The sequence below is a fragment of the Cantharellus anzutake genome, assembly GCF_015039405.1.
Source record: "Cantharellus anzutake strain C23 chromosome Unknown EI90scaffold_11, whole genome shotgun sequence".
Taxonomy (NCBI): Eukaryota; Fungi; Basidiomycota; class Agaricomycetes; order Cantharellales; family Hydnaceae; genus Cantharellus; species Cantharellus anzutake.
Window position 1 is genome coordinate 582175 of NW_024066961.1, and position 14232 is coordinate 596406.

A 14232-nucleotide genomic window follows, 5' to 3' on the forward strand; every position below is an offset into this window, starting at 1 on the left:
GCGCAGGCGGCATGAGCTGGTGAGCGGAGCTGGCCGTGGCCGTGCGTTCTGCAACGAGAACGTGACTGCAACGTGACCGTGAAGATTGAATATTGGTTGGTGGGGGGGGGAGGGAGAGAGCAAGGAAGGGGAGAAAGCCGAAATCGAACCAAACGAAGAAACGTGACAGGAGCTGGCAGGTGATTTGAATTTTGGGGATGCGAAATAATGAATGGCGGAAAGGGCCGGGTTGCATGGGTCCATATGGGGAAACACCCAAAAAAAAATCCCAACGGAAGCAAACCAGCCCACCACGGCACGGACCGAATGAATCCATCCATCCGTTTCGGGCTCAGGTTTGGATCCGGATCCTTAAATTCCGAGATACAAGTACGGGTGAGAATCAGTTGGTCTAGCGGGAATTTTCTTACTGTATAAATTCCGACTGCAGAAGACTCACAAGCTCGAACTTACAGGCAAGAATATAAAGTCTTGGTGCCTTCAAACACTGGTGTGCGTTCTCCTTCATCACTTGGGCAAACATAAAATATTCGACATGTTCATGTTCTTTTGGTGAACCAAGTGCACCACGACTCCGTCTATGCGCCTACCAATTACCATTATACGAACAAGAGTTGAGTTCCCTACAGACAAGGATGCCTACAGACGAGTAAGGCTGATACCGTTGCAATTTCCTTGGCGCATCAAGGATCAAATTCCCTCCAGGTTAGCCAAGGCGATTCTGTCAGCCATATTGATAACCAGCCCTGTAGCTTCTGCTAGGTTTGCATATGCTTTAAACGAGTCCACACCCGCTTCCTTATATAATTCCAGTATCCTCCTTGTCCCTATCTTCTCCACAACTACAGAGCGGATTGGCTGATCTTGTCCCACTTCTTTCAACTGAACTAACGCGTCGATCAACGGGACAAAATAACTAAGATCCAGACCACTGGGAGTAGCAGAACCGGTCCAGTCCGTAACCGAGCCTTGTCCGCCTGCGAGACTACATCAGCCATTTATCAATGTGCTGCCCATGAATTTCTCACGTTCTGAATTGATACTATAGATCGGGGTTGCATATGGGGGATTGGAGGTGGAAATCGCCCTGGGAGAGAGAGGCAGCGATGCGGAGGGCCGCCCCTCTCTTGGTGTTGTCCAATAACTAGGTGATAAGTTGCTCTCAAGAAAAAGACCTTCAATAGGGATAACTGGAATTGGGAGTGACTCGAATCCGTGTGCCAGCTTCCTTGACCCTTTCAGTAACGCCAGTTTGTGAAGTAACCCTTCAGTCCGCAAGGCGGAAAGCTCTGTTAAGTAGCCCCTGTCATGGCCACCTCATATAATATCGTCTCGGGAACTAAGTGCCAGTATGTCGGGCAAGCTTGGAATCTTACCTCCAAATAGAATCAATTTGGTTTGGGGAAGGTGCGCAAAAAAATTCAGCGTTCCTAAGTGTTATACCATCAGTGTGGAGTTATTTTCAGGAGACTACGTTGGGTGTACCCCTGATCTTGGCGTCAGCAGCCTCTTTGCCATGACCGGCATCGATCATAGCAAATAGTGGCGTGGATTGATTAAACCCAACGATGAAGTCCTCAAATTGGTCCTTCGAACAAATGCTGTTGGCGCATAGGGTGCTACCGAGCCCCTTGCGATTAAAATAAATTGTGGCGCACAATTGCGATCGCAGGCCAGCTGTAGCGGCCAGGGTATCGTGGAGGACAACGGCTGCTTGCCGGCCGCCTTCTTTCCCTTTTCTCCAGTACCCAGGCGAAAATACGTATCCATCTCCGTCGATGAGAGCGAGGGCGCTTGATCCTCCATGCTGGTACGGAGCAAACATAATTTTGGGCCCAGTGCTTAATGGAAATCAGCCCACCTGGATATTAGTCTACGATCAGTTTCGTGGTGGGGAAATTCGAACAGCCATTTATGTGGCGGGTACGAACCTTTATTTCTAACTCCATGATCCTCTCCGCGGCGCGTTTCAAAGCCTTCTCCAGGGCGTCTGACTGAAGCGTACACAGGCAGAATAAATATTGATCGGCTCCTCCAAGGTAAGCACAGGGAGTAAAAATACCTCTATCCGAAGTCTTTTGGCTTCCGCTTCTAGTGCCATATTCTTGATCAATGTGTTATTAGAGGTGTCTTGAAACAATTTGTCCTCAGCATAATCTCCTCGTTCGGAAACTTCACCCACCGTGGCGCTGTAACACAGTAAGCTGTTCAGCGCCGATGGCGGCCCCACCGCCCGTTTTTGGCCGGGCCAATCGGGATGACTTCTTCAGGGTACGTGAGGAGAAAGCGGAATGAGTAACGGGTAAGGAGCTCTCAAGCACAACCTTCGATGCAGCCACATCCTCGCTGTCTGGAGAATCCTCCGGCTCCTGGCAAAAGGCAACATAGCCCCCGAGCACCACAAGCCCCGATATCAACCACCGAGTTATTCCTGCCATGGTCCCTGGCCCGCCACCGTGCAAACGAAACAAGAGTAGGATTCGTCTAACGCCGCTACAATTCGGCAAGGAAATTAGGAATGACGTACTTAGTAGTACTGCCACGGAGTCACGAGGCCGCCAGTTGGAAGAGCTTTTGCCATATCTCCCTTCCAGTACTCCAATTTCCCGCAATGGCTAATACACCTGAGCCAAGACCATGTACTGCATATGATGGGCCGAATTTTTATGACTTAAACCCTCTACGTGCCAAGTAGGCGACCACACTACCGCATGGTGTATGCCCAATCTCATGTGATTTGCAGGAAAGACTATGAAGCCCTGTCGGACGTTGGTATACGAAACCTCACCCTAAACATATGCGGCAGCGTGTTAACGGAGACGTGGAACTTGGGGGACGCGGAGCACGTTGGTGGCTTCTTCCGAGGGACACATTCTGACATTTCAATCGGGCAAGTGTTGCACCTACTGGTCAATGAAACATCACACATATGACGCTTGAAACTTATGCAGGAAGGCCAACACGACGCTGACCATAGCTCATGGGCATCCATTAATAATATTATCTGATGGATCACCCTGCAATGGCTCTGCTGCGCAAGACTCCGGCATCAGACGTTCAACAGCCATCCGCTTCTTATGTGACCCAAACGTGTTTTCAAAAGGTGCGGTTACCCCTTTTCATACAATTCTCCTGTTGACACGTATGTGCCGGCCGCACAGGAACTCCCAGGCTCATTGCTCAGCTGCCGCCAGATGACAACGCTGCGTGCGCTTTTTTTGTAGAATGGCGGACCCATGTGAGTTTATGAAGAACGAACATTTTCACCCTCCCTTACCCAGTCCAAGGTTGCATGTCCGACCGCAACACCGGGCAGCACTGGTGGTGTCCTCCTCCTGTTCGGCGTAATGTAAGTATACAGTCAACTTCCAGATCATCCAACTGCCAGTTCCTGATCCATTCCCACAAACGCAGAGCGTTTGTCGCCTTTCTGGCGTACTTCCTTGGAGCCACATTTTACAATCGCATGGTTCTTGGCCTCCGGGGATGGGAACAGCTTCCCACTTTCACTCTTTCTGGATTGCGGGATTTTCTTTCTGAGTGTGTCACTCGTCGTTCTCGAAACGATTTCTCGCAGCCAAGTTGGGGAAGCTGGAGGAATTCGGGGGGCAGGAATGGGTATGGAAGACTCGCCGCAGAGGAGCAGGAAGCAATTGCACACACTAGATTCTCGTTAGATGAAGACGAGGAGGGTGCAGGCGATGCTCGGCCTCTTACTGACATTGCACCACCGCACCCGACGTCTGGCGATGGAATAATTAGATTGTAACTGGGGCTTGAGCTTCCGGAATATCCCGGTTCGTTTTGTTCTGTTTGGTTTGGAATATTTCATATATACACGAACGACATGGATGTAAGTAACATATGCAAAAAAAAGAGTGTGCTCATGAAAAAATGAGATACCGTAGAGAATGCGTACATCACTCGGACAAATATTACGATGATAAACACAGGGAATCAAGCAACACTATCGGGATTAAAACCGGGGGGTCAGTGGAGAGCGACAGATGTGACTCATTGAAGTCCAGGGGGTTTGGTTTCTTTTTTTGGTTTCGGAATGGTCAGGTTCTTGTGAATGAAGGGGAGTACACCTCCACCGGCGATTGTGGCACGGACAAGCATGTCTAACTCCTCATCTCCACGGATAGCAAGCTGCAAATGTCGGGGTGTGATACGTTTGACATGGAGATCTTTGGAAGCATTGCCTAAACCAATATAGGTTCAGCGCTATTGCTGCAGGAATGGACAGATACAACACACCAGCGAGCTCCAGAACTTCGGCTGTCAAGTACTCCAAGATTGCAGTGGTGTAAACAGCAGCCTTGGCGCCAATTCGGACATTGTTTTGGGTCCGCAGTTTCAAAAAACGATGAATACGACCAACCGGGAACTGCAACGTGATATCTGAGCAATCGACACGTGTAGCAACAATCATTTCAACACGTCACCTGAAGGCCAGCTCTCTGACTTCTTGTCGTCGGTGTCTTAGGCGCCTGCTCAGACGGTTTGGACTTGCCCTTGCCACCAGCAACTCTCGATGCTTCTCCAGCCATTGCTGTGAGATGTGGGCCTAACGCTATGCAGCAAATGGGCCGATCTAGGTATGTGGCACGCTTTGGTGATCCTTGAACGTACTTGGAGGTTGAAGGGGAACAGGAGGGGCTTGTTTCAAGGCAGGATGCGAATTGGGTGGTTGTTGCCGAGGCTGCAGTAAATAACAACAACGTCACGTGGAGGGACCAAAGAATAATACTACTGAGCTTTGTGGCCTTCCTTAAGTGTCTTTGGTGTGCGAGTGTTGTGTTTTCTTTCAAGTAGTCTGGCTTCCGCTGCCGTTTTGTCTTATCGGTCAACAAGGTCTAGCTATTCAGTTCCAACCTTAGCGCTTGCATTGCAGCGGAATTGTCCGAATCATATTGTCATTAATCCCGTCGTCCGGTCTTTTTCGTCTGGTGGAAAGAGGGTGGCTCAAGGGGCTCTTGACACCATCGGCGGCCGTTTCTATCCCATTTGGGTGTTGTCCAAAGTGCCTAAAGCTTGAAGTGGAATACTTAGGGTCTGGGGTTCCCACAAGATTTCTGAATTGGCTTCCGCCGTCACCCCTGCAATAGTTGACTTGGACGTCCCCCGACAATTTGAAACGCGTCAACGATGCCCCCAATGACTTCTGCTGTGTCCAGAGGCTGTATATTACCAACCATGCTCCGCATTCCTGCATCTAATGTCTCAGCTCGTGCAGGGAATGTTCATGCAACGCGACTACGTGCGACCAGCACGGCTCCGGCCCCCCGATATTCTCCCTCACCTACTCCTGTATCTCCCGACACAATGCCCCGTGTAGATCCAGCTAGGATGATTGCTTCCGAACTGACATACATCCGGGAAACTCTTGTGAATTTGTTGGGGTCGTCACATCCAGCATTGACCGAAATTGCGGACTATTACTTCCACCTGTCCGGGAAGCAGCTACGCCCGCAATTAGTTCTACTGTTTTCCTGTGCAACGAATGGCCTAGCATCTGGATTTAATGAGCGAGCCCTCTCCCCTCTGAATATCCAAACTGGCCCAAAACGATTTGGATTGGACATGGCATTAAGCAGTCCGTTCGTTCTCAACGACTGGAACCCAAGAATGCCAGATTTTACATCATCTTTCGTGGGACCGTTTGATGTCCACGACCGCACATCTCGATCCCATAATCCTCCAACCCAAACAAGTCTTTCCACATTGTCTCGACCTTCCCCGGACACTATCTTGCATGCACCTCCATCTGCCACAATTCTCCCTACTCAACTTCGCCTTGCTCAAATAACAGAGATGATCCACGTTGCTTCATTATTACACGATGACGTACTTGATCACGCCTCAACACGGCGATCGGCCCCAAGTGCTCCTTCTGCCTTCGGAAATAAATTATCCGTCCTTGGTGGCGATTTTCTTTTCGGGCGTGCTAGCACTGCACTGGCACGGCTGGGAGACAATGAAGTTGTCGAGCTTGTCGCTTCTGTCATGTCAAATCTCGTTGAGGGAGAAGTGATGCAAATGATAGACAACCAGAAGAATTCCAATGGAAAATCACTGAAGGACGATTCATCCCAATCCATTCCTGCGGCACCGACCCAGGATACATGGACCCAATACATTTGCAAATCGTACTTCAAGACTGCCAGCCTGATGGCGAAGTCGGTTCGTGCAAGTGTCGTCCTCGGAGGTGCCCAATTAGGAGACGAACAAGATGAGGCTCTGAAGGATGTGGCTTATGCCTACGGGAGAAACTTAGGGATCGCATTCCAGGCAAGTTCAGACTGAGTCTCCGGCTAACTCCGTCCCCTCCAGTGGCTTATCCACCCGACTTCTAGCTTATCGATGACGCATTAGACTTTTCTTCATCAACTGAGATAGGAAAACCTGGGAACGGAGCAGATCTAAAGCTTGGGCTGGCCACTGCACCTGTGCTGTTCGCATGGGAGGAGCACCCCCAGATGGGAGCATTAGTTGTTCGACGGTTCGAACAGGAAGGAGATGTCGAACTGGTAAGCAGTTTGTTCCCAATTCGTTCGAATTCGATGATTACCCCCACACCGTAGGCTCGAGAGTTGGTTCACAGGTCAAATGCACTGGCACGCACACATCAATTGGCGAAGGATTATGCTTCCAAGGCTTTGGAAGCTCTAAATTTGCTACCGTGGACGGAGGCTCGAGATGCCCTAGTATCATTAGCCGGGAAGGCGGTGGATCGAGCAAAGTGATCATGATGTCAATGTAATATTTGCCCTCACTCATGTACAGAAGACTACGGCGCGCACATACATGTCTAGATATAATACACACATTCCTGAATATCATGATTTTGGAGGCGTCCCTCACGACAGCTGGGTGGGTAAGTGCAGTCGAGAACTGGCCTGGCTGCAGCTCTGAATCGGAAGACCGCCGATCTCAGCTGACCGATCTGAGGGGCCAGCTACTGACGATACCAACATCACAGTACTAATTAGTGAGGGAACAAACTAGAACAAGTTATCCAGGAACGCAGCTGGATGGATCAGCGATTTTGGCACAGGGAGTGACCAGGGAGCCACAAACACACATTATCAAATTGAACGAATTAGAAAGCTATTACAAATGCCCTGCTCAGGAGAACTGCTGCAGCTCGCCAGGATGATAGGGTAATGAAAGTCTGTAGGGGGCGAAAATACGAAGACTTGAGACTAAGTTTTACTTAAAGACAAAATTACGATATTTGGGCACTCCGCAGATTCGCGAGCGAACTTCTTTGTTGAAATGACACCGCAGAAAGACTAGATTGCCTATCGGCCCACTGGCGGACTAGCGCTTGCTCCTGAATCTAGCCGATCGCCAATTCCGCTCAGGGACAGACTCAAGCCTTTCACCAGAGGTTTTCCCTGAGTACGTACATGCACAGACATTCAGGACGATTCAAAAAAGGCAATGTAGACGGGTCAGCTGTGCAAGATAGTGTGAAGGAAAACGTCAACTGACCTTGGCTCGGAATAAACCCCATGGGACATCCTTAGACCCGTGTAGGGCGAGCAAGAAAATCACAGGGTTGGATTGACCCGATGATTGCGAACCATCATTGTTTGAAGAGCCACTTGTGTCGGCCGTGTCGACCTGTTGGTCACGCGACGGAAATGCCACAACTTTTTGGGCGCTAGTGACTTTCTCGGAAGAAGTGAAGGAGGGCGAAGGGCTGATGCTGGGGGCTGAGGAGGGATAGATAGGCATGACAACGACGCGTCCAAGCTAAGAACATAAAGCTACAACCTGAATTCATGTGGTCGCGTGAGCCGGTAATGACGCGCACCTCACTCTCAATCATGGCTATCTGGTCCTCCTTAGAGAGACCTTCTCCTCTGAGAGCATTGTCCTTCTGTGTTTCGCGCCATGCCTCAGCCGCCAGAGATGTAAGGACCTTTACGAGATCCTCAGGATGTCGAGTATGTGACGTATACGAAAGCAAGCGACTCTTTGACGTCAGCAATACGCATGTCTTTACGTCCGCCGGACTAACCACCCCACCTAGAGTGACTTTGAGAGCTGAGGGAACGAGCATCATCTTGGGCGCTTAATCCGATGTGCTGAGGCTTGCAGTGAGGTGGGGTGAAGAGCCGCAATCGGTCAGCCAAATTGTCGAAAGGTTATATGCACCACCCTTCGACCACAACGTCGTTTAAAAGCAAAACTTCGTCCTGTGGCGCTGCCAACGCCCCCCAGAATATTCTGGTTCGGAACCAGAGATTTAGAATTTAAGCGGAAAGTGACAGGGAGGAACATACACCCACGGGCACAGCCGAGAAGCTCTTCATCGGTGAATTGCACCATCTGGACGGTTCCTGCCCTTGCCAGCTGAGAAATATGGCATGTTGCCCCTCACTGATAGATGGTACGTGAATGTTCTTCAGATCATTGGTCTGCCATAACACTGATGCTTCTTTACACCTAGCTCGTGTCCATGTAGTTGCAGCTGCTTAAAGGATCATATATATTTCATGGATATATATGTTCCAATGCGCTCCGACATCACTTACTGGGATAAACCTTTCCTTTTCCTGAAAAACGCGTCTGGTCGAATTGGGATGTAGTTCCACCCTGCGAAAGAAGGGGTAATCCACTGCTATCTTCTTCCCAACCGCCCCAACAGCACGGAAATGAGGACTGGCTCCGTTAGTCTAATTTCTGATTCTGAGTCTGATTCTGAGTCTGATTCTGAGTGGGGTTTACCTGCAAAGAGGGTAAAGACTAAAATAGGTCTCTTTAGGGGACGTTCTAGACAACGATCCAATTCTGATCCGAATTTGCTCATTTGAATCAATTGTCATGGGTGTATTCCATCTGATGCCCGTCAGCTGGGCACAGATGACACTTATCAATGCCTCTTAAGGCCGCCAATTAGCCAACTGGATGGGCATACTGCCCGTTTGTCCCCGTCACCGCCTCCGCAGCGCGGGGAGTTCTCAATTCAAACTTCTGGAGTTTCTTACTACAGTACTCCGTCTCCACGCCAATCGCCTATCATTTGGGGCTCAATGGCGGACAGACTGCGATGGCCATTTCTTCTTTGGTCAGCTCTGCTTACGCTTCTGGTTCCTGCAGAAGTGATTATCAGATGAACAAACGAGCGCCCCTGAAGCGGATTCTTGTCCGCCATGACTTCTGAAAGCGACGAAGGCCACAGTGCACATGGTCACGTCTGATCCGAATCAAGCCTCCGTCGTTCATTTCCTTGAATTCCGAAGCATGATGAGTGAATCCAAATAGCTGATTCTCCCACTTGAGAAACCGGGCGCTTTTTGTCCCTGCGACATGCAATCCATCTGATCATGCGGGTTGATCACATGCTAACTGACGTCTTTGTTTGCATACACTTCTCCGAATTCTGAACCTTGAGACGACGTAGGGAGCAAAATCCATTTGACGGTTTTGGGACCTGTAGGGGTCGTCATTACTAACCCCTTTCCAGGAAACTCAAGTCCTAGGTCCCCGCAATTCGCCGCTACTCACCGTTTCACTGCTGCTACGAAGGGTTGAGCCGTTGCCTTGGCTGGTGACGAAAATTCCCGGAAACAGGCCCTCCACCCAGATCTAGGACTTTGTTGCCGACCTGAGCATCTCTTTATGTCGCAGATGCGAACGTAAGAGCGTGTGGGGGCACTTTCGATGGAATCTTTTCCGGAGTGCCCACGAGAGCGCTAGAGTTAGGCTATGGAAGGGGTTCGATGGGCTGTTTCGTATCGCAATTCTGCAATCCAATAAACCGATTTCGACGGTAAGTTAATAGGGTGATAAATATACTCAGGGGCTCGATTCATTCCCATGTAATGACTGTGTCTACAGTAATACTCGGCGCAAATGCGAGAGAAGAGGAATGCGCGTCGTAAGCATTAATCGATTACGATCTTCAATAGAAAACGCTGATTAATTGGACATTTGCGTGAGCCCCGTGAGTGCCTTACAGATGGCTATCTAGCAAGCTCCCGAGCTTGTCGGCGCCGAGAGAGAAAACAGCAAGGATTGTATGGACAAATCGGTAGCTCGGTCGGCAGTTTAGCTGGTGAACTTCTATCGTTGCATGCAGTTCCGCAGGTTTCCTTCGAAATGAACTGTGTTGTATAAGTAATGCCATAGCCATGTTCAAGCCACGACGACACCGAGATCGCAACCGCCTTACATGAACGGTCGCACCCGTGTAGGAAGTGTCACATGTCCGCGTTCGTCGCTTGCGCCAACGTTGAGTCAGAGTGGCGAAACAATTGATCTGTCAGAACTGAATGACATGAGCGCTTTGCTCCGATATTCCACCACAAGTGCGTGGAGGTTTATAAGCCACTCCAGACTACCACCCACAAGAAGTACTCTCAGACTCGCACCCTCAACAAGCCTTTCCGATTCGTCTTTCTTTCGCAATCTGTTTTCCTCATCCCCCTTCGCGTCGTCGAGCAAGGCACCAGAAGTTGACATGTCGGTCAAGCAATTCGTCGAGGTTCGAGCGTTTGCGTCTGTCAAATTTCATGACAACAGGGGCTCACATCTCTCTATGGGCGTCACGATCGGTTCTAGGACGCTATCGCTGAGAACGATGTTGTTGTCTTCTCCAAGAGTTGGTGTGGCTACAGCCGTCGGGCGAAGAGTCTGATAAAAGACCAGCCTCAGGAAGTGCTCGAAGGCAAGAAGGTGAAAGTGATCGAGTGAGTCTAGATCGGTTTCTGGCGAATTTTGAATAGATCCCTCAGCTGACGTCATCCGTCCAAGGCTCGACGAAAAAGATGACGGCGACGAAATCCAATCTTACCTTCTGTCTAAAACCGGGCAGAGAACCGTACCTAACGTTTTCATCAGTGAGCCGCCCTCCCACACCCTTCGCAATTGCACTTGTTGATGGATTTCCTAATCTTGCTGTGCCCACACACCATACAGACCAGAAGCACATTGGTGGGAACGACGATTTACAAGCGCTCCACCGAAAGGAGGGTTTACCCAACGTCATTGCTGGCACTGCGTAAGACACGATTTTTAAGCAACTCTCCTTCCCTAAGTGTGCCGCCGAACGATACAGATTGAGTAGAAGTCGCCTGTGATTGTTGTAGCAAAATAATACCAACTCTCAAACTGCAGTGTTTTGACTGTCCTACAGAAGTATTTGTTCAAATGGCCACGAAAAAAGCGTAAGGCTAAGGTGGAAGCTTCGAGAGGCAGATTTAACTTAGAGACAAAATAGATAAATGTTGCATTGTGGTAGGCTGGTCACCATTGTGGGATGTTGGTGGGGTAGATAACTGATGCTGAGAGGCATGGTTTCAGGACAGCTCCAACCTGTCGCATGTGCTTGGGGAACCCGCTGTCGACGGGTCGGGCGTTCGATCATCGCTGGACACGCTCAGTTGCAACCCACTGGGGAGAGGATAGATGCTGCATGTGAGCGGGGTGTGGTATCCAGATGGAAACTGGCGTATGGCGCGATGAATCGCAAACAACATTTATCCGCGTCATGCACACGCCATCGAATCGAGATTCGGGGCAGTCTTCTGATGAAACGTCGCCAGAAGCATTTGGCTATACATGTTCGCGCACGGTGTACAATGGATCGCGCTGGTGCCTGAGGTGTCGTTGTAAAGGATGAGACATTCAAGAAGATGACACAAAGAGACACCGTATGCACTCGCCGGTCGGGTTTTCATTGCAAACATGGTGTCACTGTTCATATCTGGCTTCCACAGTTTTCGGGCAGGTTGGATCACGGTTGAGAGCACCAAAATCGCAGGCCTAACCATGCAAGTGGAGAGGCATTGGCAAAGACAATAATAGAAGGAGAAGAAGAAGAAGAAGAAGAAGAAAAAAGAGAACCGCAGTACTCAGGATTGCTGAGTAGTCAGCTACCACGGCACTAACTAAGCGGTACCCGACTTAACTTCGCAGATCGAACGGGATACGGTGCTTTCAGAGCCCTATGACCGCAGATATGGGGGCTCGCATGCACAAGTACTCAAAAGTAAAAAAAAAAAAAAAAACGCGTCACGCTGCACCTTGCAAATCTCACCCACAGCAACCACTAGCAGTGTCGAAAGCATGTCAATATTCTTGCTGATGCTCTAAGCAATTATTTGAGTGGCAGGTCGACGGACACATGAATTGCACGTGGTTGCAGAGGCGACCATATATTTCCCACTCCGGTATATACATACCGTCATTCCCGGACCCGTCCAAGATGAACGCTCTTCGAGTAGCATGGCGCAGCAGAGCATTTAGAGGGGAACTCGGTCCTTCTGGTCTCAGAGTTCCTGCTTCGAAGTGCGAGGAACATTTGCCTTCTCTGTCATACATGACCTCAACTTAAGGTCACTCATAGGTTATTCTCCACATCACGCAGAGTTGCTTCAGGATTGAACTCGCTACACACTTTTACTGAAGAGGAAGAAATGTTACGGGAGTCAGGTGCGATCCTATATGAATGTTACACATGCAACAAGTTGATACTACGTTTGCCAAGTCCGGCGATTCGCTCAGGACGTTGTGGGGCCCCGGGTGAGGGAAATGGACGAAAACGAGATGATGGATCCAACCGTTATCAAAGGTCTTTTCGAGCAAGGGGTTAGCATCAGATTATTCCTCATTTGGCGACTCGCGGGTTCCAGCTGTCGTCCTTGAATTTCGTGTCTAGTTGATGGGAATCGAAACCTCTGCTGATTTAGGTGGTTCGGAATCATCTTTCACGTCTGCAATTATTGCTATAGAAGAATTGGCCAAAGTGGATCCGTCTGTTTCGGTGCTTTGCGATGTCCACAATACTTTGGTCAACACCGTCTTTCGCACGTATGCTACCCAAGCCCAAAAAGAGAAGTACCTTCCTCTACTTGCGGAGTCGAAGGTGATCTTCAACTCAACTCCTCTCATCTCATTCGCGGCTGATGTGTCTGTACTCGGAGCTCGGCTCTTTCTGTCTCAGCGAACCTGCATCAGGCTCGGACGCTTTTGCTCTTCAAACCCGTGCAGAACGCAAGGGAGATCACTTTGTGCTTAATGGCTCCAAGATGTATCTATTACCTCAGTTCATTTTGATTGCGTACTCACCCACCAAATGCAGGTGGATCACAAACTCAGCTGAAGCGGAAGTCTTTCTCGTCTTTGCTACCGTGGATCCCTCCAAAGGCTATAAGGGTATAACATGCTTCATTGTCGACAAGGAAATGGGTATCGAGATTGCAAAGAAGGAGCAGAAGCTTGGTATTCGTGCTTCAAGTACATGTACACTGAGCTTCGATGATGTCAAAGTTCCCTCGGAGAACATCCTGGGTGGTGAGGAAGCCATCGGGAAAGGTTACAAGGTTGCTATCGAGATTCTTAATGAGGGTAACTTTAAAAAGGCCAAATGATGCACGCGACTCGACTTTGCTTAATGTGTTTCACTGTAGGGCGCATCGGGATAGCAGCTCAGATGATTGGTCTGGCTCAAGGCGCTTTCGACAAAGCTGTCCCGTATACATACCAACGCAAACAGTTCGGCAAACCCGTCGGCGAGTTTCAAGGGTTAGCGTTCCAGTTTGCCGAAGTTGCAACCGAGATCGAAGCAGCCAAACTGTTGACATACAATGCTGCACGACGGTAAGCCTCACTCTTCCAGCCACTATCCTATAAAGAAATGTTCTGATTCGTGCGAATATCATGGTAATAGGAAGGAGGAAGGGAAGTCGTTCACAAAGGAGGCGGCCATGGCGAAATGGTACAGCTCCGTTATAGCGCAGAAGGCAGCTGGGTCGGCCATCGAGTGGGCGGGGGGCGTCGGATTTACACGAGAAACTGGTATTGAAAAGTTCTGGAGAGATTCCAAAATTGTAAGGCCATATACACGCGGCTATTTCCATACTGAACGCGTTCCATCAGGGTGCCATCTACGAGGGAACATCGAATATTCAACTTAATACGATCGCCAAGTTCATTCAAAAACAATACTCTTAGCATACTAATGAAAGGACCATGTATGTTTGTACTCGAATTTCGGTTACTCATTGGCTCCGGTGGACGAGTCAGGCGTGGTCGGAAAGCATAACTGGACTCCAATCCTGGCCACCATGGATCTTTGTATTCGTGCCGCTGGTTGTCTCGTGACAGAGGCTATTCAGGAAACCGGACGAACCGCTTCAGATCGCCGCACGCGCTTGAGCTTTCACACAAGGATTATTCGCTTTTGGGTTTGGACCCTGGTTCAAGTGACCGGCG

At 49.6% G+C, this 14232-nt stretch overlaps 8 protein-coding genes across 8 annotated transcripts; 4 read left to right on the forward strand and 4 right to left on the reverse strand.

Moving 5' to 3' along the window:
• Positions 1-1102: 1102 nt before the first annotated feature.
• EI90DRAFT_169403 (uncharacterized protein) lies at positions 1103-2034 on the reverse strand. Its single transcript, XM_039052039.1, has 4 exons — positions 1932-2034; positions 1486-1861; positions 1377-1430; positions 1103-1303 (listed from the first exon to the last, which is right to left on the reverse strand). The coding sequence occupies exons 2-4, from the start codon at positions 1823-1825 to the stop codon at positions 1293-1295; spliced, it is 405 nt and encodes a 134-aa protein (XP_038919186.1). The 5' UTR covers positions 1826-1861; positions 1932-2034; the 3' UTR covers positions 1103-1292.
• A 28-nt stretch (positions 2035-2062) lies between these two features.
• On the reverse strand, positions 2063-2629 carry EI90DRAFT_3045543 (uncharacterized protein). The gene has a single exon (XM_039059414.1). The coding sequence runs from the start codon at positions 2436-2438 to the stop codon at positions 2175-2177; it is 264 nt and encodes an 87-aa protein (XP_038919187.1). The 5' UTR covers positions 2439-2629; the 3' UTR covers positions 2063-2174.
• EI90DRAFT_3045545 (mannose-6-phosphate receptor binding domain-containing protein) lies at positions 2541-4154 on the forward strand. Its single transcript, XM_039059415.1, has 6 exons — positions 2541-2691; positions 2744-2890; positions 2952-3103; positions 3162-3238; positions 3288-3349; positions 3415-4154. The coding sequence occupies exons 1-6, from the start codon at positions 2612-2614 to the stop codon at positions 3767-3769; spliced, it is 873 nt and encodes a 290-aa protein (XP_038919188.1). The 5' UTR covers positions 2541-2611; the 3' UTR covers positions 3770-4154.
• EI90DRAFT_3045547 (histone h2a variant) lies at positions 3726-4581 on the reverse strand. The gene is made up of 3 exons (XM_039059416.1): positions 4449-4581; positions 4261-4390; positions 3726-4205 (listed from the first exon to the last, which is right to left on the reverse strand). The coding sequence occupies exons 1-3, from the start codon at positions 4551-4553 to the stop codon at positions 4015-4017; spliced, it is 426 nt and encodes a 141-aa protein (XP_038919189.1). The 5' UTR covers positions 4554-4581; the 3' UTR covers positions 3726-4014.
• Positions 4582-4754: 173 nt separating this feature from the next.
• On the forward strand, positions 4755-6863 carry EI90DRAFT_3045548 (hexaprenyl pyrophosphate synthase). Its single transcript, XM_039059417.1, has 3 exons — positions 4755-6294; positions 6360-6533; positions 6588-6863. Exons 1-3 carry the CDS (start codon positions 5152-5154, stop codon positions 6747-6749), a joined length of 1479 nt encoding a protein of 492 aa, XP_038919190.1. The 5' UTR covers positions 4755-5151; the 3' UTR covers positions 6750-6863.
• Positions 6864-7307: 444 nt separating this feature from the next.
• EI90DRAFT_3014153 (uncharacterized protein) lies at positions 7308-8077 on the reverse strand (the record flags this gene model as incomplete). The annotated part of the gene is made up of 3 exons (XM_039056747.1): positions 7308-7403; positions 7501-7764; positions 7826-8077. The coding sequence occupies 3 exons, from the start codon at positions 8075-8077 to the stop codon at positions 7308-7310; spliced, it is 612 nt and encodes a 203-aa protein (XP_038919191.1).
• Positions 8078-10356: 2279 nt separating this feature from the next.
• EI90DRAFT_3045556 (glutaredoxin-1) lies at positions 10357-11166 on the forward strand. The gene is made up of 4 exons (XM_039059418.1): positions 10357-10501; positions 10579-10706; positions 10771-10856; positions 10936-11166. The coding sequence occupies exons 1-4, from the start codon at positions 10478-10480 to the stop codon at positions 11019-11021; spliced, it is 324 nt and encodes a 107-aa protein (XP_038919192.1). The 5' UTR covers positions 10357-10477; the 3' UTR covers positions 11022-11166.
• A 1057-nt stretch (positions 11167-12223) lies between these two features.
• Positions 12224-13971, forward strand: EI90DRAFT_3119659 (acyl-CoA oxidase; the record flags this gene model as incomplete). Its single annotated transcript, XM_039063231.1, has 9 exons — positions 12224-12306; positions 12365-12450; positions 12506-12606; positions 12677-12883; positions 12942-13048; positions 13100-13365; positions 13428-13617; positions 13688-13847; positions 13897-13971. The coding sequence occupies 9 exons, from the start codon at positions 12224-12226 to the stop codon at positions 13969-13971; spliced, it is 1275 nt and encodes a 424-aa protein (XP_038919193.1).
• Positions 13972-14232: the final 261 nt, after the last annotated feature.

What these genes read in the sequence shown, in the direction of transcription:
- EI90DRAFT_3045556 (XM_039059418.1), top strand. Translation starts at nt 10,478, where the DNA reads ATGTCGGTCAAGCAATTCGTCGAG. An exon ending in CGGTCAAGCAATTCGTCGAG is followed by an intron (nt 10,502 to 10,578) that starts GTTCGAGCGTTT and finishes GATCGGTTCTAG; the next exon opens with GACGCTATCGCTGAGAACGA. An exon ending in AAGAAGGTGAAAGTGATCGA is followed by an intron (nt 10,707 to 10,770) that starts GTGAGTCTAGAT and finishes CATCCGTCCAAG; the next exon opens with GCTCGACGAAAAAGATGACG.
- EI90DRAFT_3045547 (XM_039059416.1), bottom strand. Translation starts at nt 4,553, where the DNA reads ATGGCTGGAGAAGCATCGAGAGTTGCTGGTGGCAAGGGCAAGTCCAAA. An exon ending in GTCAGAGAGCTGGCCTTCAG is followed by an intron (nt 4,391 to 4,448) that starts GTGACGTGTTGA and finishes ATCACGTTGCAG; the next exon opens with TTCCCGGTTGGTCGTATTCA. An exon ending in CGAAGTTCTGGAGCTCGCTG is followed by an intron (nt 4,206 to 4,260) that starts GTGTGTTGTATC and finishes ATATTGGTTTAG; the next exon opens with GCAATGCTTCCAAAGATCTC.
- EI90DRAFT_169403 (XM_039052039.1), bottom strand. Translation starts at nt 1,825, where the DNA reads ATGTTTGCTCCGTACCAGCATGGAGGATCAAGCGCCCTCGCTCTCATC. An exon ending in TGCTGACGCCAAGATCAGGG is followed by an intron (nt 1,431 to 1,485) that starts GTACACCCAACG and finishes TATAACACTTAG; the next exon opens with GAACGCTGAATTTTTTTGCG.
- EI90DRAFT_3045545 (XM_039059415.1), top strand. Translation starts at nt 2,612, where the DNA reads ATGGCTAATACACCTGAGCCAAGACCATGTACTGCATATGATGGGCCG. An exon ending in TTAAACCCTCTACGTGCCAA is followed by an intron (nt 2,692 to 2,743) that starts GTAGGCGACCAC and finishes TGTGATTTGCAG; the next exon opens with GAAAGACTATGAAGCCCTGT. An exon ending in CCCAAACGTGTTTTCAAAAG is followed by an intron (nt 3,104 to 3,161) that starts GTGCGGTTACCC and finishes CCGGCCGCACAG; the next exon opens with GAACTCCCAGGCTCATTGCT.
- EI90DRAFT_3045548 (XM_039059417.1), top strand. Translation starts at nt 5,152, where the DNA reads ATGCCCCCAATGACTTCTGCTGTGTCCAGAGGCTGTATATTACCAACC. An exon ending in ACTTAGGGATCGCATTCCAG is followed by an intron (nt 6,295 to 6,359) that starts GCAAGTTCAGAC and finishes CCCGACTTCTAG; the next exon opens with CTTATCGATGACGCATTAGA. An exon ending in AGGAAGGAGATGTCGAACTG is followed by an intron (nt 6,534 to 6,587) that starts GTAAGCAGTTTG and finishes CCCACACCGTAG; the next exon opens with GCTCGAGAGTTGGTTCACAG.
- EI90DRAFT_3045543 (XM_039059414.1), bottom strand. Translation starts at nt 2,438, where the DNA reads ATGGCAGGAATAACTCGGTGGTTGATATCGGGGCTTGTGGTGCTCGGG.